Source organism: Echiichthys vipera (genome assembly GCF_963691815.1).
Source record: "Echiichthys vipera genome assembly, chromosome: 4".
NCBI classification, from domain to species: domain Eukaryota; kingdom Metazoa; phylum Chordata; class Actinopteri; order Perciformes; family Trachinidae; genus Echiichthys; species Echiichthys vipera.
Window position 1 is genome coordinate 8232170 of NC_139829.1, and position 26891 is coordinate 8259060.

At 39.4% G+C, this 26891-nt stretch overlaps 1 protein-coding gene across 1 annotated transcript; it reads left to right on the forward strand.

Annotated features, from left to right (window-relative positions):
* Nucleotides 1-4562: 4562 nt before the first annotated feature.
* npffr2a (neuropeptide FF receptor 2a) lies at nt 4563-26384 on the forward strand (the record flags this gene model as incomplete). Its single annotated transcript, XM_083912991.1, has 4 exons — nt 4563-4655; nt 11749-12083; nt 20830-20929; nt 25532-26384. The coding sequence occupies exons 2-4, from the start codon at nt 11756-11758 to the stop codon at nt 26382-26384; spliced, it is 1281 nt and encodes a 426-aa protein (XP_083769117.1). The 5' UTR covers nt 4563-4655; nt 11749-11755.
* Nucleotides 26385-26891: the final 507 nt, after the last annotated feature.

Sequence of the window (26891 nt, forward strand, 5' to 3'; positions counted from 1 at the left end):
TCATTTTAAATCACTTCACAATGACACATTTACAGATGGTTTTATTTTAAAAACAAGCCTTTTAAATGCTTATGTTGTTAATGTGAGTCAGCAACCAGTCATATCGTTACTTCGGAGGCAATTTGATCTCATGTGCTCTGTTTAATTTGGCATGTAGTTAACACAACAGTCATCATTTAGTTTTAATGAAAATTCAACTTCTCATTTACCCCACAATTGGTGTTCTTCATCACCACTGCTTTGGAAAAAGGAAATAACAGTAACAGGCGAACCAGTTTTAAAAGTAATGTGTTTTCTTTTTGCCCTTGAACAAGACCCATAACCAGGGGTTTGACATTAACACCCGCCCACCTGCCAAATGCAGGTGAATTTCAGCTGTGGCGGGTAACACAGTTGCTCCTACTAGCCACTATGGCTGATTGAATTTAAGTGTAGTCTTTTCAAAGGTCATCTGAATTAATAAACTGTTGGCAAAGTGATACAATGACACTACAACTCCCATGAGCACTCGTGGCAGACGGCACTTCCATGTTGGATGGACAAAAAACAAAAACATTTAAGAAAAACAGCTACGACTAGAGAAGTAGATCCAGACGTGATTAGCAACTATCAATATGTGGTGGAAAAAAAGAAAAGAATCTTCAACAACAAGTGGAAGGCAGGTAGAGAGGGGCTAATTGAGGAGCAGATTGTATTTTCTTACGGCGGGGGAAAAGCAAAAGGGGTTTTGTTTGCGATTTGTAATACAAACTTCAAATTTGAAACTGTAAAAGAACACAAAGTTTCAGTAATTCATCTAATACATGGGGAAAAAATGTCCTGAACATATAATGTCTTGCGATGCACCTGTAAGTGATTGCTGCTTAGATATCCTGTATATAGAGTAATTACCAAGGCTTTCAATTAAAAATATTACACCTTCTTTGTTTTATGAATTGTAAGTATTTGAATTGTATTAGATTTCAGTGTTTATTGTTGTTATGGATAAGTTATGTTGTGAATAAATGCTGTATTTAAACAGACAGTATTCATCTCTCCAGGTTTTTTTTCAGTAGACTTATCTCTCCAATTAATCTTCTACATCCCTGCATCCTGACATCCCTGACTAAAAGGTGTTACATTTGAGAATGGAATCTGTGTGTGGTAAAATGAGTGTCTGATCTCAACCACACATGTTTAATTTGGTGACTGTATCTTGCAGGTTTATCAGGTCAGGGGCGTAAAGTAGGGGCCCCTTCCCCATTTTTTACCCCAATACTTCTGGTCCTTTTCGGTTTCTTTGTGCTGTTGATTGCAATGAACAGATTCCCTCCTGAACGTTTCCATTTCATTCCACGTCCATTTTCTTACAGTAAGTGTCTATTAATCACTGGACTTGTTCACGTTCCAATCAGCACCAAAAGTGTTGGAAAAGTTGGACTCATGAATATGACATTAATGTACCATAGACCAGCAGCAGTAGCATTTATTTTGGGCGCAGCTGAGGCAGTATGTAAATCAAAATCCTCATCCATTGTGTAATTTGCCAGTTCAAAGCTTCAGTCCACGTCAGACATTTAAGGGCTTGTTCTGCTGTGCTCAGGCATGGCTTCTACTGAATAATGACATAAAAAGGTAATACCACTCCTCAAAAAAGTGGCAGCTCAAAGAGTCTGGAGCCCTGTGGGTTGAATAAATATTAAAGTCTATTGACCCTAACATGAACCAACTATCAGCCATTCTCTTTTACAGCTTAAAGAGAAACACGGCTGTCAAAAGAAAGTCAACAAAAGGCCAAAAGTTAAATTCTCAACTAAATCAAGAATTTGGTTTCTTTTATAGAAAGTGTTCTTGGCAAAATAAACAAACATTATCTAAAGAAATTGCCCTATCTTCTCTGAACAAGTAAACTTGACGTAAACTGTCTTTCAGTCCAGACAGATATATCTCAACAACTCTGGATGGTTGCCATGCCATTTGTTCGTAATGTTCCCCTCAGGATGAATTGTAATAACTTTGGTGATTATCTGACTTTTTCCTTCAGCACTATCATAAGGTCAAATTTTTAATTTGTTCAATACTTTGTTTCATGACCAAATACCTACAACACTAATGACATTACCACCAGTCTCAACTGTTCTTTGTGTTTAGTTCTAAATGGCAAATGTTAGCATGTTGACACCCTAGACTAAACTGATTAACATGGTAAACATTATACCTGCTAAACATCGTCATGTTAGAGCATCATTTTAATAATGTTTCCATGCTAGTGTCAGCATTAGACACTGCTTGAACTAACCCGACTGTAAATTAAACCGTATATGGTATGCAGACTTGATCAAAAGTAACTTTTTAAGCAGAACTTACGGGTTACATGTTTTCAAATCTGAATATTTGCTGGGTTTTCTGTCTTCTGTGCAATTAAATTGAGTTTGGGTTGGGGAAAAAACAAACAAATTAAAAACAAAACCTTGGGCCATTGAAAATTTTCATGGTTGAGTCTACTGTTTTATGGACTACATCATTAGTGGAAATATCTGCAGATTTAACAATAATGAAAACAACATTTTTAACAATAAAAAAAAGCCGGACATTCACTAGTTTTTTAATTCACTGCTTTTCTTTTTACCTCCACCAAGGACGTTATGTTTTCAGTTTCAGTTCAGTCGGTCTGTTTGTCAGCAGGATTACAGAAAAACTACTGAAAACTTCATTAAACTTGGAGGAAGGGTGCAGAATGGGCAAGGAAAAAGCCATTACATTTTTATGCGGAGCCGAATCACGGGGCGGATACAGGGATTATTTTTCACTTTCGTTGACATTGCGAGATAGTGCATGGTACTGGCATTGGCCTTCTCTACTTTTGAGATTATTTCAGTGGATTTTTAACTTTACAATAAAAAGTAGCATCAGGATTCTTTTTCTTGACCGGCACTCAGGTCGTCCATCTATCCCATTCTTGAGAAGGCGATGTCTCAGAAACCTGCGGAGGGATTTTCTTCACATTTTGCACAAATGTCCACTCGTACTCAGGGATGAACTGATTAGATTTGTAGTTCTAAGGTCAAGGTGACTTCATAGACACTTTTTGGCCATAACTTAAGAATTCCTACACTAATGACATTTCACTAAGATGTCTACTAAAATACACAAAGTAATGATGAAATGATAAAATTTATATCAAAAAGGTAAACTCACAATGACTATATTTCTAGTTCAGGAACAGAAGTAGAGGAATTTAGTCGGATACTGAACTGATGAAACTGATCTTGAAACTGTGCTGATTGTTTAGATCTTCTATTCTTCCGGGTTGAACATGTGTGAAACATCCATGTTGCACCAAAAAGTACACTTTATTTAAATTCCCTTAAAGTCTCCACTATATACATTATCAAAGTTTGGACAGTTTGGATGTAAACTGCAACTTGACTGGATGGCACTTACTCTAGTTTACTTTGTTTTTACGGACTTAAAAGTTTTACTTAATTAGTCAGTTAATAACCAGGGTGCTATATGTGGACATAGTAAGCTTTACTTAAAAAAATATTCCCTCTTTAGGAGAAATCAGGGAGATGAAGCCAAAAGTAGCAAAAGCTGACTTGACAGCGCAGAAACTTTAATCATAGTGCACTGTTTGCAACCAGCCACTGCATGCGGTTATTCATCATCAGCTTTCAGCACATTTACACTCATCAAACTTCACAGCTCCTGTCCACATCTCTTTGTTCAGCTTCATATTAAAGCTATAAGCCCTCTGTGGTGTTATTAAAAAGGAGGTGCAGTAAACATGATGACAGCTGCTGCAGCAGCCTTGTTTTGAACCAAACATCTCAAACAGTTACACTCTCTGGCTTTAAGGCATTACACAAATACCAGTGTGCCACCTCAAATTTAATTATTAAGGTCATCATGATGTCTAATGGGAAAAAGTAACCTATTCAAGTTTTTTCAATTAGAAACTAAGCTATAAACACCTTCCTAAGTAGACAAATAAATGTAACATTTAAATACAAACTCAAGATATGCTTTTCACCTGCTGAAGGCTATACTATAAATAATAAAGTTTGAAATAACGTATATAGGAGTTATACAAAACAGATGTGTAGCTCATTTTAGCACTAAATAAACAGTTGATCTGCAGTAATAAAAGCAGGAACCTTAGGGCAGCATCCATAGCTTTCATTGTCAAATTGGATTTATTTGTATATTAATCCTATATAGTGTGTGTGTGTGTGTGTGTGTGTGTGTGTGTGTGTGTGTGTGTGTGTGTGTGTTATACCAGCTGCACACAGAGTCAGCAGCTGTTAAAGATCAGGGGGGTGATATCACTCTGCCATAAGCCTGTTCATCCAGCTCTCATCCCACCCCCTTCACTGCTGACGTCACCGCCCTCAAATACGGACGGATCCGGCTGAAAGTCCTTCACTCGCGCTCTGAGCGGCTGCCTGAGCGCAACTTGGAACACATGAAGTGCTTCGCCGCGACGCACAGGAACCCGGACTGATACTGAACCCAGCAGGAGACGGAGCTTCACTCTCTTTCCCCCCCTCCAAACTCTGTGTGTGTTCTTGCCGTTTGATCTACGTATGTCTTATTCCGAAGAAAGTGGACATTTTTTACTTTTCTTTTCCTCTGAGCGCACAGCCCGTCGCCAGCTTGATTTGAAATAAACCAAGGTAAGACGAACTAGTGTATCGGCGTTACTCTAAAAACAGTGCATATTTGTCCGTGAAATTATTATTTTTTAAACTCATCAAAGTTTGGATTGACTAATTGGAGCCGCAGCTCGTTAGGTGCGTGTCACCGGCTGTCACGGCGCAGAGCTTTCAGGTCAGCCACTCAGGCGTTTGGGAGGACGCACTCTTTTTTTCCTCCACCCTGCTCTCAGATTCAGAGCAGCCAGATTTCTCCACTTTGATGCACTCAACATTTGGAAACATTCAACCTCTTTGTCCAGGAGTGGTCAGCCATGCGTCTTTTTGCGCACAGTCAGCGGCTCTAGTTTGCCATTCCGTGCCGCAATCTGATGCGTGAAGTTCACAGCAGGAGAACAATCACAAGCAACAAACAAACAAAAAAGAGCTCTGGGAACCGTTAATTTCCCACCAGAGCGAGTTAAGTGCATCGACTGCTACGCGCGTAATTCTGGCACAAAAGAATACATCTCTCCAATCTCCATCCAGAAATTATCTGGTCTTTGCCTTCATTCACCAGAGCAAGTCAAGATTTCTGCTGGTAGAATTCGTCGTTTGTACCCGTTTCTTTGCCAGAACCTGGCAGTAAAAGAATATGAAAAAAAATACATGAAAACACTCTATTACTGCTACTTCTTCTGGTGACATCAAACATATGTCTCGATCTGACCTGGAGTCAGATTATTCTCTACACACATCCACCGACCTCTGACCCCGCCACGCTGGTGACGTTTATGCAGGCTGTTGAGCTGGAAGAGTTTTTGAGCTGGAAGTGTAGCCTTGGAAAATACACACAAATAAAATGTATCCTGTTATTCCAGTGTACATTTTCTTACATGCATTAGGGGAAAAGGGATGACATATCTGATGTAAACACAATTGGGATGAAGATTGTAATTGTGAACATGCACATTCTGAGATGCCCCTTTTTCAGATAGGTTTTAAATGCATGGGGACACACACAACAAATGGGAATAACAAAAAAAGTAAATGGAGCACCCACTCTACCAGGTGAGCTACTGGGCGCCACCAAGTGAATGATTTTCAAGGTGTCTTTGAAGAAGTTTAAATTATTTATGGAATCATCTGTCAGACATCTGACAGTGTTAGCTTCAAACCGTGTGCGTGTAGCATGTTAATATTAGTGAGACTGAAGGAGTGTGACATAATGAGAAGCTTGTCGTTGACAGGCTGTCCTCTTCTGTTGTTTTGATTGTAAGATATATCCAACAAGGGTCAGAAGGGACACCTCTCTTCAGCCTGTCCTGCTCAGCGTAGATGTGGTCTTATACGTATTAATGAAAGAGCTTTTATATAGCTGATAAATGAGGTTAAACTGACACGTGGGGGAGGTTTAATTTATGAGGATATGATATATGGTTCCTTTAGAGATATCCTGCATATGTAAGTCAAATAAATGGAAACATATCTGTGATTTGCAGAAAATGGTTTCCTTGGACCTTGACAGCTTGCTAAACTACAGCACTATGTGTTTTTGCTTATTGCAGTAATCTGATGTGTGGTAAATCTCTCATTCATAAAGTCAAACTTACTGTTTAAGGAAAAACTTGATTTTTCTCAGAGGTTGTGATGAAAGGATTATATATTCCCTGACATGTCCATCCCCAGACTCATGTTGCTTATGAAGGATAATAGAGGAATTGTGCCTGTACAGTTTTGTTGAAGCTCCATTGCTTATACATGAATAATAACGTCAATTAGAGCGATTACATTGCTCCTGAGAACAGTTTTCCTCTCAGAGTAGGAAAAGGGCTCCGAAACCACATTCAAACCTTTACGGGTTAATAATGATTTCAATTCAATCCCCACAATGGTTCAAATTAGCTGCAGAGACTGATATTCTGAGAGTAAAAGCCCCACCACCTATGACTCATGTCTGGTGAAACAATTGTAATAAAATGACCGAGCTGTGGGTGAAAGAAGTCCATCAGTGGACTGTGGAAGCAATTTACTTAATCTCATGCATACAAAATTGATAAAGAAAGAAGTAATATTCATGTCTTTAGTCATCATATTTTGTATGTGCTCTATTGTAGGATGTAGTCTAATGAAGCTCATTATATGTCCGTGCATAAACGGGGTTTAGATGGACTAAAGGCAGATAATGAGTTAATAGCGTAATTGCGTCTTCTCATTCATTATTTTCCAAAGCCAAATCCATCAAATATCACCAATCTGACACGTATCTCTCTAAAATTGTAAATTAGGTAGTATGTAGTAAACCGTAGTTGCCTTTTTCATACACAGATCACAAGCAATAATAGACACCCTAACTCTAATACATTATTTTTACTCTAGGGTTCATCATGAGTAAGCAGGGCTTGACATTAACTGCCTGGTTGCCATTTGCAACCATTTTGAGATTTCTCAATTCTCAAAATGTGAATAAAAAAACAAGAAGAAGAAGAACAACAAAACTGGAATCCTAAAATCAATACATTTTTAATGTTTGTTAGTGATATTTTAATATTGCTGTTAAATGCTGCACCTGCATCTGTGCGCTTACTCGTGTGCGCACTGGCATCTGTTTTTAGGCAAAGTAAATTGAAGTTGTTTGACTGTGGGAAAAAAAAACGTTTCGTTTTTGTAGCTTTTGTGTCACATTTTCATAGTGTATCTTGAATACAATGAATATGTCAATCGTCTTTTCAGTTTTTAACAACCAAATGCTGCTGTCTGGTTGGCAGCCTGGCAACCACTTTTAAAAGTTAGTGTTACGGCATGTGCCAACGTATTACAAAATCTGGACGGTATCATTTTTCGGTGCTGTCAAAAATAAAAGACCCTCCTCTTTCTGTTTAACTGTGATGTGTTGTAGGGCACAGCATGCGCCACCAGAGGTCAGTCTCTAAGGGTGTAAGGTGACTGAGCTGAGAAAGATGTTGACTGTGAGAAGTGGACATAATGTTACAGGATAATTCAAAAAGAAAAATTCTTCTTCCTGTTTGGAGTATTTTGGGTCCAATATGGACAAAGCTGTGTGCACTATTTGCTATTTGTTCCAGGACCGCCCGGTTACACAGGTTAAACCCGACACTGGCCACGCAGGCCCAGCACTGGGGTTTGTGCTGGCTGCATCAGAGTAACTGAGGGTCCGACTCTGAGGCTGCGATTCAGCGAAGTCTGCTAGCAGAAGAGGTTCTATGGGGGCACTAGCGGCTAACTAACTCTTGGTTTATTTGTGATCTGATAAGCGGAGAGAAACTGAAAGAGCAGTGCAGGGAGGGGCTAAGCCAATCAATGTGCTGCGTCCAGCTCTACAATGGAATAAGATTTTACCCATTTTAAATAAAAAATCAATATGTGGAGGTCAATGTTGATATTTTGGCAGTCTGCCACAAATAAATCGATGTATGGGAAACACTGTATGCCACAATGACTATGAGCAGCCCAGCTTTTATTTATTTCACAAATACCATCATACCTTGTACCCGGGTAAAGTCGATATGTATAAAAAAAAAGATGTATAAGCGCAATAACAAAATCTCAGGCTTAGCCCAAAGATGAAGTGAAATAGTTGAAATGTGGTTGAATCTCACAATATCAAAAAAATCCAGTCCACACGAACATTAATTTGGTTATATTATTCATCTTAAGAGCTTTTATGCAGAAACAGAGTGGGTTCACTGTCATTACTAAAAAAAATCTCTTTGTCAAGGTCCTTGTTTGTCAGGATTGCAGTACGCCATTTTCATTGATTTGAACTTGCTTCCAGTTTTCAGGCAAAAGCAAAAACACCATGAACTCACATCCCAAGGAGTCAGCACATGTGTTGAAGTTTCAAAGAAAATGGATCTTTCAATCCAAATCTCAGGAATTGAAGCCATAATTAGGTCTACCTTCACTTCAGCCCTCCTTCAAACATTCTCAGATACACTATATCTCACGTAGACCACCAGCTCACATCTGCGGCTCCATAAATAAGTCATTAAAACTGCAGAGTTGAAACAGCTTTCAAAATCTTTACTCCCCCAGTTCCTTCAATTAGCCACCCGTGCCCCCCATTTGCCCATTCATGTTAAATTCACATTGGCTCACACTAGGAAAGCAACAGTTAGCCTATAGAGGCTTTTACCAACTGTGCGGTTTATCAGCATTATGGGCGTGGAGCCAAGATTACAATCGAGCTCATACTTGGAGGCATTTCTTATCGCCAGACTTAAAGAAGGTGGTTGTTAATGGTCAGGGAAGGGGAGGAGTAATACCCAATCATGATCACACGCGGTTCCAATCAGACATAATGAGCAAGATCAGATGCAAATCTCGCCTCTGTAATTTCACAGGTAGATACTGTCACAGCTGTTTGTTTTCTGCTGTTGACTTCACAGAGTTCCGTGAATCCACTTTGAAAACACTTGTGTACTTCAGAAACAGCTGTTAGGGACATATATCTTTGCATATCTGGACCTGTTTAGTTGTCCACTTGTGTCAGTTTCCAGTAGCGCTATAATGCAGTCAGACAGTAAAAAAGAAATGTTCACAGAAGGAGCATTTAAAGCTACCAGGATAGGAATTAATGTTGACTGTTTCAATTGAAGTCCCATTACTGAAAGGAATTGCAGACTTAGTTATGCGTCTTAAATGGGGATTTTGGTGGATTTTTCTATGCATATGGCAATTTGACTGCTTGACGTTGCATACTAAACCTGCCAGCGATAAACAGAAGCCCAATTAAAAAAAACTGAAAAAAATATGTAGAAGGTCCGTCTTCAGTCAGCAAATGGGTTCAGGTCCATAGCATGAAAACAGGTTAGTTGTAAAAGAAGCACAATGAACAGGAGCGTCAAAAGTTAGACTTCAAACTGCAACGGATTAATGTACACGTTCATTTTTTGATAAAGCAATTAAACTATAATATGTGAAAAATAGACAGACGATGATTCCAATAAATGAAAAAAAAGGGAATCGCAAGATGACGTGAAATCCATGGCGTCAGGCGTCAAGTAATGCGTTTGTGTCTGAGCCACACTGGTTCGGACTAATCAGAGGAGCTACTGGCAGCTATTGCCGTAGTTTAGATGTGTGCGACTGTTCGTTTAAAACAACGGCGGCGCCTAAAGAGGGTAGCATAGATGCATAGATCAGTTACATCAGAACTGGGGAGTATTTCTTCATTGAAAGAAGAGCGAAGAGAGCAAAGCTTGAAAGAAAGCTTACGTTTAAAAATAGTTTTAAAAAAAATCTGGCGTGTCAGGTTATAAAAAAGAGCAGGAGTAACCTCATATTTCTTCAGCTGGAAGAAGTGAGTGATTGGCACTTTTGCTTAATAAATGTAAAAAAAAAAACTGTTTTCAAAACCTCTTGAGAGAAAGTTTAGTTGTGTATAGGATCAATTTCAGACTACACCAAATACATAAAAACAGCTTTGTCCTAAGGCATTTATTAGTTTCTGACTGTGGAAAAGCGGGGGAAAAATTCCCCAACACTGCTGTATCTCTCATCTCTTGAAACAAATCACTTTCATTTAGCCTTTTCTATGTGATCCTTTTATGACTTATTTGAAGGTTTTTTCACTTTCAGTCACTGAGCCTGGGGAGGCCTGACAACTTCTAGTTTAAAAAATTATTCAATTATCAAAATTAAATGTTCAGCTACTGTATTCATCTATTTTTCCTGCACTTGTCAGATAGTTGCAGTCCATGTCATCAACTAAAGCTGAAATTCTTTTCTCTTTGGACAAAAAGTTAAAGTTTTTTTTTTGTTGCTCTTTATTTGTAGACCAGAAGCTTTATCAAAGGAAATAAGTGCTGATTAATCGATGATGAATTTTTTTTTTTTTAGGTATCAAGAAGAAGCTTCAGGTTTTGAGAATAAAATAGCAAAGATTTTGGCCCCTTTGCATTGACATTCAACAATCAGCAAGAAAGAGGTTGAGCCATTGGTTATTCTATAGATACAAGAACATAACGCATCACTGCCCTCTTCTTGTTTGAGGATCTTGCATTGTTCTCTCTAGGAAAAAAAAAGAAAAAACTTACTCTCTGGCTGCACATACAGTATAAGGCACTAAAGCTCATTTTCTGAGAGCTATTTAGAGTCATTATAGTACAATGGATGTACCATTTTTTATGCGCCTCTTTGCTGAAATCTGTCTGACTTTTACAGTTATAGATTTTCTGACCTCAGGTCTGTTACTTCACCCTTTCTTGTAAAGCAGCTCTATTGAATGGCTTTCTTCTCTTTTGGAGCTAATTTAAAAATGTGTCTTTGTCAGGGAACTCAATGGCTACATGACCACTTAACTTTATGCATTAACTCAATGGGACTTCCAGTACTTTTGCAGTGAATTAAAGTATGAAGAGCTGAGGCTGATGTGCCTGATTTCCATATAAGTGCTGGTGATATGATAAAATATGCACTACATATAAATGGAAACAATGGGACTACATCATACATGTACTCTAAAATTAGATGCACTACTCAATATTTCAGTTATTTTGATATGAGCAATGGGTCAAGGGACAATATATATTGTGAAAGTGGTGAATCTGACAGCTAAATAGAAAGATGTTTCCACCAGCAGTTGGTGTAGGCCAAACTAAAACTGAAGGAAAGTGACTATTGAACGTTAGGTGGACACAAACATGACCGCAATGTTGCTAAATGTGAACTGCTTTCATTCATTTACCAAATCCAACTTCTAAAAGGTGAAATGTTTCTGCTGCCCAAAGTGACAATAACAAAACATGTTCCATGTAAATGTAAGCTTCAATATACAGTATGTTTCTAAACAATTCTATGTGTACACTTTTTTCGATTACTAAATAAAGTTCTCAAAAATGCTCTAAATCTAAAAAAGATCTTTGCGTTTAATCTCAAGATTGCCAAATTTAGATTTTTCATTGTAAATGCTGCCAGCTAAATGCAACAATGTTATCTTTTGTTCTTTTTGGTTCAAGAAATCTTTTTACCATTACGTAGAAACAGTAATAGGATTTCAGCAACATGCATTATTAAAGCTCTCACCCATATCACGCCTTTAGTACGTTACTATTCTTTGAAAGTGCATGTGAAAGTAAGATGATTTACCATTGAGTCATCTTTCATTTTTCAGGTTTAAAATGAACGAAGAAGTCGAGAACAACTTGACTCAACTGTATGACAACTGGACATTTTACAACTCCTCTGTGGAGTCCGTCATACCCAGGAAAAACATTACCTATGTTGGATTTTACCTGCATCAGACGTCCACGGCAGCCATCTTCATCGTGTCTTACCTGCTGATCTTCCTCGTCTGCATGGTGGGAAATGGAGTGGTGTGTTTCATCGTGCTGAGGAGCAAAAACATGCGGACTGTCACCAACTTGTTCATCTTAAACCTTGCTGTGAGTGACCTCCTTGTTGGGATTTTCTGCATGCCCACAACACTTCTTGACAACATTATTACAGGTGAGTAGGACAGCCACTTGAAGACTTCATTGTGTTGTTGTTGTGGTGTTTGTGTCAAATCAAGGGATTTTTTGCCAAGCTTTTTAGCTCAACATCTGCGGGATGGATTGCTGAGGAGTACATTTATGGGGATTCAGGGTCTCCAGAGGGTGAATCTGGATGATATACCCATCTACTGCCACTAGTGGGTCAACTTTTCCAAAACACATTATCATGACACAATCCAAACAACTTTTAGTTGAACTGACATGACATTTTCTCATGATAAATGTGGTGATCCCCTAACTTTCCCTCATTTTGACAGTAATGACAAAAACTATTAAATAGGGATTGGTATTGAACTAGGATACTTTCAGACAATGATCAAAATTGCCTCCACAGTATCTAAAAATGCCTTGTCAGTCAATAACAAATTTATATACCTAAGGAGTAAATCTCATCAGTGTCAGTGAGCCAATAAGTATGCAGCATGCTTGTACTGTACCAAGATCTAAAAATGCCAGTGATTGGCTGTCAAGCGTTACACGTTGTAGAGGAATGCAGGAAAACCAATGTTACGCACAGAAACGAGCTCACATGTGTGTTGTGTTTTGAGCAAGCCCCAACCACAGCAACTTCCTGGTTGATCCAATATGGAAGTGCCCAAAACTGCAGTTCCCTGAGTGTCCACTTGGAGTCGTTTGTGCAATAGAGCAGCTTCTCATTGACCCCCATGTTAAACAGGCGATTTTCACAGTATAATCAAACCTACTTAGGACTTAAGAATAATGTGTATGTTTACACTGAGGGGGGTGAATTTTTTTTTTTATCAGGCTAGTTTTTTATTTTATTGGTGGTTATAGTTTATGAATAATTAGGGGCGCTGACTTGAGTGACAGCTAGCCTCTGGCCCTCACTTCTCCTCAGAGGCTAGTTGTCAGGATTAGCACTCTAACTCCGTCATCTCAACCGGTACTGTGGTCATTCATGTGGTGGGGTTACTATAAGTGACAAGATGGTTTGCTCTTCGATCAACTGTACAAACAGATGGTTTAGGAACACACCGTGTGAACGCTTTGTTATGCTAATTAAATAGCCGCACTTGCACCATGACTTGAATACAGCCTGCTATCAATGGCACGTACACTAGATGCTAATCTGCAGCAGCGGGAGGATTCAGGCTGTGAGGGTCGGTGTTTTACAGTCTATGAGCATGGTACTGTGTTTAATATCAGTTTAAATCATAGATCATAAACGCCGGATACATTTCTTAAAGACACTTAAGTTCATCTCAGGATGAGCTACCCTGACTTTTGCGATGTCCAACACTTGTTGGAGTCCATGAGTTATATCATCAACTAATGACCTAACTGCTGTCAGTCTCTGTTGCAGTTTAATGCTATGATGGTATGCTCACATGCTACACAATCTTATCCACAAAGATCTATGCAGATATTCTGTGCCTGACAGACCAGAACTCACCCACAGTTCCGTGGAGATGCAAAATGGGGCTTAATGGCTTAAATACCTTGCAATCTGAGCATGTAAACACTACAATGTAACTATGTGGACTATCCTATACAAATAAGATAAGATTGACGAGGCAGAGCTGAGCCTGATAAGCAGAGTCAGATATCCTAAAGCTTCTGCACAGAGAATAGACCGTTTTCCTCAGGTGCAAACCTTGTGTCTGGCACTTGTGTGTAGGTGTCAAGATCCATGTGACAACGTAGTGCCTCTATTTTTCATCCCAAAAAAAATCATGACGCATCACAGCTTCCCAGGGCTGCTAGCCTTGTTAATCCTTTGATTAACCTTGTTTTTTAATCCCTAATCACCAATTTTATTTAATTCTCTACAGGGCTGCCTTTGTTTTTCACAGACAACGTGAACCTTGAGGCGATCACGGAATGTTTCATTAACACCCCCTGGTGATCTAAAGTTAGGAAGGCCCTGAGGAGTTGAAAATGTGATTTGTCATGGAGAAGTAAGGCAGTCTTTCCTGCATGCATGAACAACATCAGGGCATTTTACACATTGTGCTAATTGGACTTGACAGTTGGCTCTGGATGATACAAATCTCAAGAGCAATTCTCAAGGCAAGAGATAGTGGCAGAGAATTCAGATTCTTCATACAGGCAGTCTACAGAAGCTGCAATAATTTCTCTTTCCATTTTGAAAGCACACAAACAATATAAACAAGACAAAATAGTTCAGGAGGATCCAAGCTTCCTCTAAACCATATAACATCAAGCCCTTCAACTTTTCAAAAGCCAGGAAACCAGGAACTTTCTAAAGGGAGTTTGACTTGACCCAGTGAGTGGTCGGCTTGAACATGTAATTTGTTAATGAGAATGTCAGTTGAATGACAAACGAATGAGCTGTGATTGCAGTGTGGATCAGCTTAGCCTAATTCACCTCCAGAGACTATTTAGTAGATATACTACGACTAAATAGATAACACTAGAACAAATTGTTGCTTTTAACCAGAGCAGCAAAAGACAGCATCACTATTGTCTGAATTAGGACCATGTCAGAGCCTTACAGAGTTTGGGGAAATCCATCTGGCAGAATGCTTTAATTCACCAAATCCCTGTTACAATGACATAACTCAGAGTTAAGTCCTGAAATATTATGAACAGCTTGCAGCTACCAGAAATAAATAACGAGAGCTTATCAGCTTTGCATTTGATTATCACATTTAACATTTTGCAGTTTTATAAAAAAAAAAACAAAAAAAAAAAATTAAAAAAAAACTGTATAACAAGAAGACATCAGTAAACAGCATCTCCATCACTGTAAATCTGCTCTTCATTTGCTTTTTTACCCACAAATAACTGATGTCTGCTGCAGTTTGACATGAACCCACAGTACGGTCCAGAAGTGTGAAAATGAAAACATCCAATCGAAGTGAGGCCTACAGTAGAGTGCCATCACGTTTTTTTTTTCATCTGAGAAAAAACATCAATGAATCTTTACATGTGGCTTGCATTTTGAATTTTGCTTCACATTCATTTATGATGAATTAACTAAATGTATAAAAAAGGAGAGCAGGTTGAATTCTAATGGACTTGAATGATCATTTTATACATGTATTAACATTTAGTTTGTTTGTTCTTTCAGAAATTATATTTCTCTTGCTGTCCATGATATAAATATATAAACACACTGCTTTTACAGAACCCTATGTTACAATTACCTTGCATGACAACTGAATTCTCGTAATATCCCACTAAAATCGATCAGGCTCCAAGTAAGGTGTTTCTGTTCAGAGCATACAATTTATGTAACGTGTATGGGTGAGGACCCAACTGCAGCACACAGTTAGGCAGGTTCAGTTGGTTACAAACTTCATTAAATGACAAGTAACAGGCGAAAGGAGAGTCGAAGCAGGCAGGGAGTTGAGGAGCTGATGTCACCAAACAATTCAGGAGAGAGGCAGATGGAAACCAGGAGGGACTGGACCATGGTCGAGGACAGACGGCAGAAGTGATATCCAGGAAGACGACGGGACAGGGTGGTCAAGGGCAGGCAGGGTAGACATCGCTAGAGAGTCTTGCATGCGAGCCGAGAACAATCTAGCAGAGAGTGACTGTTGAGGAGAGTCTATATACTGGGTTAATTGGTGATTAGAGGCAGCTGAGTGCAACAAGTGAGAAGAGCTGAGCTGATTGGCAGGCAGGCAGGTGAATAGAAGGAGGGGCCAGTGGAAAAGTACTGGGAGGTGAATGAGATGAAGAGAGGGCAGACTGACAATTTAAAAAATATATATTTTAAGTTACAAAACACTGAGGCGGCCAAAATCCTGGGACTAACACAGACAAAACCCCAAAAAAAGTCCACTGCTATTTTAATGTGCACAGTGCGTGGATATGTATTGTTAAGCCTTTATCCTGATTGACAGATCACAGTGTAGCCCCGCCCTAAATCAAACCCTGCTTTATCATCTATTTTTCTCTAACTGGGACCATTATTTACAGACTTGAAACTAGCAATTGAGAGCATAAACTAACTAAATGTTAGAGTGTTAATAAATCAATTGAAAAGTAGGGTAATTTTCTCCTTGACTTCTGTACAAACTGACTTATGTTTGAAACCAGTGGTGTCGCTGTTTTTAAAGTGCCTGCTTTTTTCCAAACAGCTTTGAGTGATGGCTTCTCAGATGGTTCAAACCATGGTTATTCTGACCAACAGTCCTTTGAGCAATGAGCAATACGGTCAAAGTTTAGGGGTGCACTGTTGTGAAGAATTATTGTGTCTCAAATGTATACATACTGCGTGCAACAGTACTAACTTTGTAAGTACAGCTGCAGTGTGTACTAAAGTAAAAAAATTTAAAAAAATAATGAGGCTAAAAAAATTCATGTGGCTGTTTCTCGAGGCCATCATTAAAACCAAAGGGGTTTATTCCTTTGAGAGTATTTATATGCCATGTTGATTTGAGCACACTGAGCCAATAAGACGATGAAATAATTTGTGTGCAAAGTTGAGACTGGAGGAAAGTTAATTGATTATCTGACATGTCAATGTCACCTCCCCTGTGAGCTTGTTGCCATGTGAGAACCGCAGGAGTGGCAGATCAGAAAACAAATCATTGTCATCGTGTTGGTCAAGCGGGAACTTTGACCTGTTGGTGATTCTAAAGGATCCACTTTGGCCAATTCAACAGTTTGTCATCTTCCCTCACATCAAAAGACAGCATGTGTGTGTTTAAGGTCCCACAGGTTCCAGGACTTTATCTGGAAGGAAGTGTAAAAAAACTTCTGAAGCAGTGGGATTTCGTAAGAGCACTGTAGGCTTCATCAGAATCCAATTATATTTGACTATACTTGACTATAGTATGCTAGACTATATCTCTTTGTGCGGTAGAAGCTCAGTCCATAGGTGACTCGGCTTGGAACCGTAGGGTTGCCGGTTCGAGTCCCTGTGTGGAGTGTGGACTCCATTCATGGGTCCATCATCCATGAATGGAGTGGTGGCTGCCGAGGTGCTGTTGAGCAAGGCACTGAACCCCCGATCCATTTGGCAGCCCCTGACATCTCTCACATCTCTTCATTAATTGCCTGTATATAGGTCCTGTTTGTGCATTTCGGGCCTGTGCGTGTAACCTGAATAATATAATAACAGAGTGAAAAATTGAATTTCCCCTTGCAGGATTATTTAAAGGAATTCTTCTTTGCTGATTTTTACTTATTTACTCAATCTCTCCCTCACAATTTTCAAAAAAACACATGCTACCAATGCAAATCATTCAAATTGAGCTGTTTGTGTTTCCATGTTGGTGAACATTGAGGTTGTAAAACTAAAAACTACAAATAAAATACAAACTAATAGTAGGGTACTACTTCTGGAACCTGCAACTCTGCCCACTTTGCTATGCTCACACTCAAAAGTTCACTGAAAGCAGCAAACCAACAAGCATCAGATGGAGGAAACAAAACACTTGTACTCCATCACTGAACATTCTGTGAACGGCTTGTTTGAGAGGATGCACTTCCAGTTTTGATGACATCCAGCCAATGCCCGTATAGCAACCAGCAAACCAGAAGATAACTTTCCCTCCTCTCAAAAACCTGTATTTCTTCTCGTTAGCGCCCTTGGATGTTTGAGCTTTACTCTGCAGAATTATTATGTGCAGAGTTTGATATTAGAAGGTTATTTTCACTTTCATCTGCTGAGTTTCTCTGTTCCCATCTTCAATCTCAGTTTAGGGATGATTTTTATGACACTACGTCTAGTTTGGAAGCTGGTCCAATAAGAAGCTTGCAACAGTGATGTGAAAACTGTACACTTCAGTTAACATAAACTGAGAATGGAAATATCTCTGCCTCAGTCGTTGCATTTGAGTTGAATTCATAATTGTTGATTTTTCAACGAGTGAGAAGAAGTAGGTATTTAATGAACTATTTCTGTTTGTGGAAAATATACAAATTGTTACCCAAAGAAAAGCTGTTTTATATTAAAACACACCTTGAGGAGATCTTTCAAGAAACACTAAGAGCTTCATCAGATGTGCAAGTACCGTTCTCAGATTGGTCCTAGAGTTGATCATCTGACCAAACAGAAAGATAAAAAAATATCTCTTTGTTGCTGTGAAGCGGGAGTCTGTTGGAAGCACAGCAGTCATAGCAGTTCTGAAATCTGAGCCGAGTGGAGAAAATGAGGGTAAAGTCAAGTCAGGCTTTGCAAAAAGGTTTCAGGAAGCAGAGGCAAAAGGCTTGTTGGCCCGAAACTGAACTCAGTCAGCTGTAACCTAAAGCACAGTGTCAATGAGACAATGGGCAGAGCTCCTCACAGTCTACAGGCATTCTTACCAACCAAGACAACTTGTGTGACAATGGCTTCATACTGTGCAGTGCATTTGAGCAGCAGGGATTGCAACACTCAGACAGTGACATTTGACTGGGCGATGAATCACACTCAACAGTGATACTGCCAGTCAGAGGGAAAAGTGTTGGTTCAAACCACATTTTTTTTTGTGCCTTCAAAAAAGCAATTTCATAGAAAATTCAAATCCTCCGGACATGTTTATCAGCGATGCGACATGTGGGTCCCTCTGCCACTGTGTGCGGTCTCTATTGTTGATGAAAACCCAAGATGAGAGATCATCTATTCAGATCATTATCTGCGACTTTCTGTGATTTTGTCCATCTGGCTGACTGCAGTGACATGAGCCTCTTGTTTTGTCCCTGAGTGCTCTATTGAGACAGAACAACTGTCAATCTGCCATTGTCCCTCAAAGGAAGCTTTCATCTCATACAACATTAGGATGTTGTCAGCGCATAATGCTTAAATGGATCATAATGGGGGTCTCATCATCTGCATCAGTGGTTATTGGCCACTTGCAAATTGCGAATCCCATGAAAGAAGCAATACAAGGAGATGACAATGATACCCAAAAGTGTTCTCCACATCACCTCTACAACAATGGAATTGCTTTTAAGGATATTGTGGATGATATGACTGCATTATCACACTTTTATAATTCCGGCTGCTCAATAAGTAAAACATGAGTTGTATTAATGTCACATTAATTTAAATTAACAGCTGAATTGTTTTTTTGTTTTTTTTGCAAACTCAGCTGACTTACAACAACTAAGAATCTGTACATGCATTTGTTAGGCAGCTCAAGATTAGTCTGAGCCTTAGGCCACGGTTAATAATGTTGTCTACTCTAAAGGAGACAGGTCTGCAGCTGTGAAGGTTTCAGTTTTCACAAACAATAAAGAAATTTGCAAAAAAGAAAAAAATATGGAGCTGACATTTCAGTTAATTGTTACGCTATGTATTGTCTAGTACATTCATCATCCCACCTAACATAACAAAGAGATGGGAATATGAAAAAGAACCCTATCTTATTTTGCACACACAGAGACAGTTTCAAGAGTTGAGATTTCTGCCCACGCATCAATATAATTAATTAACTGTGAAGTCATGCTGAGGAAATGCCAGCACATACTTCAAATGAGACCAGTCCATCTCTGACAACTCAAAAAAAGGATTTCTCCGCCTTTAAGCCTCTTGGTAATCTGACTGGACATGCATTTGAAAGGTCAGCAATGATCAGGGTTAGAGTTCAGTCATTTCTGTTTAAATGCAGAGCAGGATGTGTCAAATCAAGGTAGTGGAAACAAAGTGCTGCCACAAGCTTCAGTGTCGTCACTCTCTCTTTTTTGGAATACATGCACCGAAAATAAATTCAACACACATCAATTGTTTCACTGATCATGTGCAGACGACCTAACAACGACTTATTATAAACTATTATATGCAGATACATATCAGCCGTACTGTGCACGGCACATTCCTGGGCACTGAAAAAAAAAAAAAAAAAAAAAAAGAGAGCTTCTTCCTTATTGAATGTTTAACCTGGTCTTGATGTTAGTGAACTCAAACCACAACCAGAAATGTGTTCTGGGCAAACATCTTTCTTGGTGTTGCTTTTGACTAACCAAATTGTGTATTACTGCCACAAGATGATATTAAATGTGGATCATTGTAAAGTTTATGAAACCTGTCAACCATACAGCAGGTGAAAAAGAAACAAGAACTTTTCCCTTCCTATCATCTTTTTTTTTAAATCTGTATGGCTCTTTTTTTTGTAATGTAGGGAGCTTCTGTGAACCCCCACACAGTAACTCAGATACAGTAATACAAGTGAAAAATACAGTACAATGCTTTGATCCAGAAACTTGCTTTAAGCAAAAATTGCAACGCACCTTGCCAGCTTTGCCTGCACGTGTTTTATATAAGGTTTCCAGCAGATTTTATGGTCTGATATCACACCTACAAATGTAGTTCATATGTCCTTTCTATATTGAGCAGATACTTAAACCCATTTTAATCCAGGAACACAATGCCCACATTGTCATGACACAGGCCTGGATTAAAATGGGTACCATATCTTTAACATTGTCAATCATCACTCAGTGAATATTAATTAGTTTTTATGCTTCAAATGCCCATCCCTAATTAAATACCACTGCAATGAACTCCAGAAAACATTGAATCCCAGGCCAGTCAACTTTTATTAGAAAAGGGTAGGACAATTAAGCACAAGTCAGTTACACAAGTAATACTATTATACTATATATCATATCTGCTGCTAATCACTAGTGCCACTTTTTTGAGACACTTAATGATATTATGGCTTTCATTTGACTCCCCTGTGCTCGGTGTTTGTGGGGTTTTAGGCAGTCTGAATTAATGTATGCACTGCTGTTTCCTCACATGTTGTCTCAGATGAATGCATCTCTCCTGTCAACAGGATGGCCTTTTGGAAGCCTGGTCTGCAAAATGAGCGGCATGGTTCAAGGGATCTCGGTGTCAGCATCTGTCTTCACTCTGGTTGCTATTGCTGTTGACAGGTACAGTGGCTGTGTATAACTACTACTGCTACAAATGACATGTGCATTTCCTTGTCCCAGTACCTTTCACACTTAAATAGCACTTCAGAAAAGGGTTATATGAATGCAAAAGAAAACCCATAAAACCAGAAACAATACAGAGAAAACAACCTCCACAAAGGCTGCACAATCCTATTAATTTATGTGTGATAAAATATTGAAAACATTCTGTATCTCACAGCTGCCCTTCTGTGTGTGGAAGATATGGCTCCAGGAAAAAATTGCATGTGATTTGTCTGAGTGACAGGCTGACTCATGCAAACAGGAACTTACTTACTTTTATCCACTTTTTCTGTGTTGAATACTTTCTCACATTGCTCCTTGGTAAAGTGAAGTGACAGTTTGCCTGCCCTGTTTGTTTTTGCTAATGCACAGCAGAGAAAACTGTGCTATGAACGAGTATGTCGTCAATGGGTCAGACAGAAAGATGGTGCAGTATAGGAACATCTATACAAGCGGCATGTCCTCCTGCTTAAGTCCATGGCTTGTACTTAGGCAGGAGGACATGCTGCTTATTTTGTTCATTTCTTCTGTGTGGATCCAGCGTGGCTCAAAAGCAAGGTAAGTTTATTATCGCATCTAGATATGGTATTTAGGTTGATGCATGTAATGCAGAACCAAGAAGCAACAGGTGCTGAGGTTAGCACATCAAGCTGATGGTGCAGGTTCCCGGTCAGCTAAGTCAGCAACAGACAGAGTTGTGTATAAGACAAGGATGGTGTGTAGCCGTTGCTCCACGGGATGCAATGGAAACACATGCAACATTAAGGACGGTAATCTAAAACTGCTTCAAGTGCAGAATCGATGAATTGCAATCTGACCTGCAACCATATGCCTCAGAGCTCATCAATTCCTTTAATGAAAGCCAGAATGTTTTTCTGACCCATTGCAAAACAACGACATCAAACTCCTGCGTTTATGCTGCTAGAAACTTGGACAAGCGTTCCAAACGATGCGTTTTAATAACATTAGCACCACGCAGCCCGGCCGATTTTTAAATACGGTAAAAAAAAAACAACCTGAAAACCTGAATGAAAAAGAAAGCTATACAAATATAATGTAGTCTCTAATTTCATCAACACTGTGTCTGTGTTTCTCCTTGCCTAAGTATTATACCATTTGTAGAATTAGATTCCAATGGTAGCTGTGTAGGATTGTTTCCGACTTGTGTGATCAAAACATTTCCAATGACTCCAGTCGTAGCACAATTATGAGGGTGCGATTATTTTTTCATAAAATCTCTATGCACCTTCTGGATTAGCCTGCTGCCTGCATGTATTTCTGTTGACAAAACTGACAAATTAAGAAAATGTTGATTTAATTAAAATAAAAAAGACTAATTTAATCAGATGAATTACAATTTTGTTCAAGGAAGGGACACATGTTAGCAAACTAAAATATACAAATTCTTATAAACAACATAAATAAACCACAAAATGAATATTACATGTCTGAAAAGGAGTAGACATTTTCACTTATGAGATCCTACCTTTTCTTCATAACCCCAAATATGACTATACTTATCAGAAAAATTAGTATGACTGATAGCTTGCTTTACTTTATCTGGTACTTGTCCTATTTTGAAAGAACATGCTGAATTGCTGTTCATGGAGATGACACCAGCTGGCTGTAAATCTTAATAAATCTCTTTATAAATGATTGGAGGAGGCTGCAGAATTCCAGAGAGGAAACGTGAACATTCACATCCAGTGGAGCTGTTACAGCTCTCCAAACTGTAAAACTAGCAGAACTGGTATTTTGTCATCTTCTGGCCCCTCAGACGTGCAGTCACGTCACTCTGTCACCATTTGAATTCACCGGAGGGTGTCTGCGCCTCTGGAAAGGACAGATGGAGTTCGAAATGCTTTGACAGCTAAAAGTCAAAGTCCCCTCACATATCTATCAGCCACATGATTAGAATTAGATGTGAATGAATGAGGAGATAAAGGGCTCTCGTCATTTGGCAGCCAGTCATGCACAGATAAGCTTGATCTTAACTACTGCATCCATTCTAATGTGACCTTATTTTATCATAAAGTTATTCTAAATACTATGTTGGGATGAAATTCTACATCTCATAGTGGCCATCAAAGTCCCCCTTTTCCTCTATTCTTTAACTCTAGTCATTCAGAAGTCGATCAGTATAGTTTCCTCTGCATGACTCTGTTCTCAAACTAACAATCACAAGATTCTCTCTCAGTGAGAGCTCAAGTCAATCCACCCCCTGCCCAACAGTTGCCAGTTTTGTCTAAGCTGTAATGATTTCCATCCAACTCCTGGGATGTTTTTGAAAATGATCCGCTGGCAAAAAGTGACAAATTTAGATTCAAATCAATCCCTCAGTGTCTCAACTTGTGTGTGTACATCACACTCCTGCAGCTGTTTCACAGTGAAAGCCTCCTAGCTCGGCCTATAGAGACAGGGATGGTGGGAATTTTGGACACGGAGCTATATGTTTATGTTGTCATTAATTAACTTGTTCTTGTTTCCTAACTGTTTCACAAGTTATAGGAGCTCAGCAGAGAGCTACATCGACACAGCAAGTTGGCCTACAGCTGTCAGAGTCAGCTTAAGCTTAAACGTATATAAACTTCTAAAAGCCACATTCTCATTAGCGTGACAATCTGAAAGAAACGTTTCCTAATAAACCGCTAAAAAAGTAGTGACAGTACTGTTTATGAGTTGTTCTTGTACGTTTGGTGATATTTGATGCTATAAAAACAGGGTTTAAGATCATGATTGACAGCTGTGAACGACACTGCGCAGACTCTGCTTCACTTTTGTACTGTGGGAGGAAGTGGAAACGCATTGTCCATCTTTATATGCAGTCTGTGGTTTCCAACAGCAGCTGAAGCACCGTGAATGGCAGAGAGTTGCCAGTCAGCCCTGAGGATGTGCAGTTCACCTAGGACACAATGCGCTGCAGGAGCTCCTTGAACGTGGAGCAATCGTTTCATCGCCTGTTCTATTGTTTTAGCGCACGACAAAAACAAATCCACAAACAGACAGATGAGTAAACAGCAGAGTAGCATTCTCATAATTCCCAAAACAACATGGCAGTCATATTCCACACTCTCAAAGAACCCAAGGTCCAGCACCTGATCTTGTACTATGGAAATATTACAGGAGAGGCTTGTTTGAGAGATTCCTCTGCTTACCACTAGTGTACACATCTTCCACAGTTTGGTTTCTGGTGAGAAACGACCCGGAGAAGAATGGAAGGACCCTATTTTGAAGGTTTCATCAATGGCATTAAAGAAAAAGTGGTCAGAGGGTCACGGCTGCGATTAGTCATACATATTTTCAGCACTGTGAAGTGACAGAAATGAAGAAAGATGGGTCTGACTTCAAAGGAAAGCCAAAAGGCATATTAGCCACTTCAGGAGCAATTATAGAGGAGAGGAGGTGACCCGTCTGCACTGTCACAGACTGCAGAGACCCTGCTGTTTATGCACATGGAAATATACAGAGAGCATGCCTATATAAGATGATTTAAAAGTACAGCTGACTTCTGTGCGCGGGTGCTCTTCTAAAAAAAACACCAATCCAGTACATCATTAGTGCACGATGAGAACGTCATTTACCCTTTAATGACATGCAGCCAATATAGTCAAGAATCACAAAGTGGGTAATAAGGGGAGTTTATTATGCTCCTGTTGTTTTGAAATTAATGTGCAGTACAAATTACACTATACAGCAAGTTAACAGGAAATCAAGCACAAACTTTGACGTCAGTGTTCTTTATGGAGCATTGACATTAGTTTATCACAGTGAGAGCAGCAGTTGTACAGTTTTTTAAAATTCTAAATCTACATTCAATATTTTTTTTGTCAATGACAGAAAATTCAGTTTATGCGACCTCTGTATATCTTAAGGTTATCCTTCATTTTGACAGAACTCTGAGGGTGATTAAGAAATTCGAACATTATTTCACTCTACCAGTTTCCTCTGCTCCACTCCGTGTGCAAGGTGCAACAAAGCTTACAAGACACTCAAGAAGATGTCAGACAATCACAGTACACACACCCACACAGTCCCGAGAAAAGGTCTAATCAGCCAGGTCAACTGAAAACGCGGCTGATTAGTGTGGGTGTTCAGAATCTTTAATGATCGTGTGAATTTTAGCAGCAGCGCTCATAATTCTGAAGGGATGGTTCTCTTATACCACAGCAAAATGTCATGGCAGCTTAGTGTCCAAAGTTTCTTTAAAAAGCCCAATAACTCTGATGGAGTTTATAGACGAATAAAACGAGGGATTAATGTGGTGGAGGATGAAGGACAAGCAAGTAATACTGATATTTTGGCCGCTGTGTTTATAGTGGCCTCAGCTGTCACTGCAGGGAAAAAAAATCATCATTGCTTTGTGTAGCGATGAAATGAAAATCATTTTTACTCTCCATGCCCAATCTATAAGCTTGTTCTGTAGATGAATTATTCACATATGAAAATGAATGTTTGAAATTGAAATATACCATTAAAGTCTAATGCAACCAATATATATAGAGAGAGAGAGATTAAATGTCTACATGCACCTTCCTGATCCAGTTCTTTTTTTCCCTGCAGATTCAGATGCATTGTCTACCCATTCAAGCAAAAGCTGACCATATCCACAGCTAGCTTGATCATAGTCATTATCTGGGTTCTGGCCATATCCATTATGTGTCCCTCTGGTGTGATGCTACAAGTGACCAAGGAGCACACCATTCGGGTGTTACTGGGCTATGACAACAAAACAAGCCCATTTTATTGGTGCAGAGAGAACTGGCCAAACCAGGATATGAGGAAGATTTACACCACTGTCCTGTTTGCAAACATCTACCTTGCTCCTCTTTCCCTCATCGTCATCATGTATGCCCGGATTGGCATCACGCTTTTCAAAACAACGGTTCCAACGGGAGGAAAGCCAGGCCACGAAAACCGCCACACTGTGTCGAAGAAAAAGCAAAGGGTGATTAAAATGCTTCTGATCGTTGCTTTGCTTTTCATCCTTTCCTGGCTACCTCTGTGGACCCTCATGATGTTGAGTGACTACGCCAGCCTGACTGAGCAGCAGTACAGAATCATCAACATTTACATTTACCCCTTTGCTCACTGGCTGGCCTTCTTCAACAGCAGCGTCAATCCCATCATCTATGGTTTCTTTAATGAGAATTTTCGCAGAGGATTTCAAACTGTGTTCAAGTTCAGCCTGTGCACAGCGGACGGGCAGCGGAGGAAAACCTACTCGCACAGGCTGCAGGGAAACTCTGTGCTCCCCGCTAATAATGCACAAACGTCTCTGGAGCCCATTTCTCTCAACAGCCTAGATAAGAACACTTCCAAGCGACTCAACCATGTCACTGAACAGGACTTGGTAATGGAAGACCTGGAGAAGGCGTCTTGCAGTAGTGGGGGTGTGACTGCAGTGTCTATTTGAAAAAACACAGAACCATTCTTCTAGGTGATAAGCAAAGATGTTCACAGTTCAAGAAAATTGCCCTCATCATTTAAACATAATTCCCCCACCAAGCAAACTGCACCTGCGTCTCACCTGACTAGGTTTTTGAAGCGGATGTTTGTGTAATCTATCAAAGGCAATTGCAATACTGTCAAAAAAATAGGCAAAGAAAAAAAAGGACGAAACTCCTCCTGAAATAAAAATATCTCAAAACAAACGTTTAAATGACCAATTCTTAAAGAATACTTATTTTGGTCGTTGACCTTTTCTTATCACCTTTAAGCCACACAATGTATGCTGCAAATATTGTGCCATGTTAAAAATGGAAGAAGATTGTGCTGTTGGAACTGTAGTTATCAACAAAGGGAAAACAATCGCATCATCTATCAATTGGGATCAGTTGATATTACATTGATAACAGGCTACCGTCCTGCTCCATGACCTACCTTACAAAACCTGTATGTATAAATGTATAAAGATGCATCA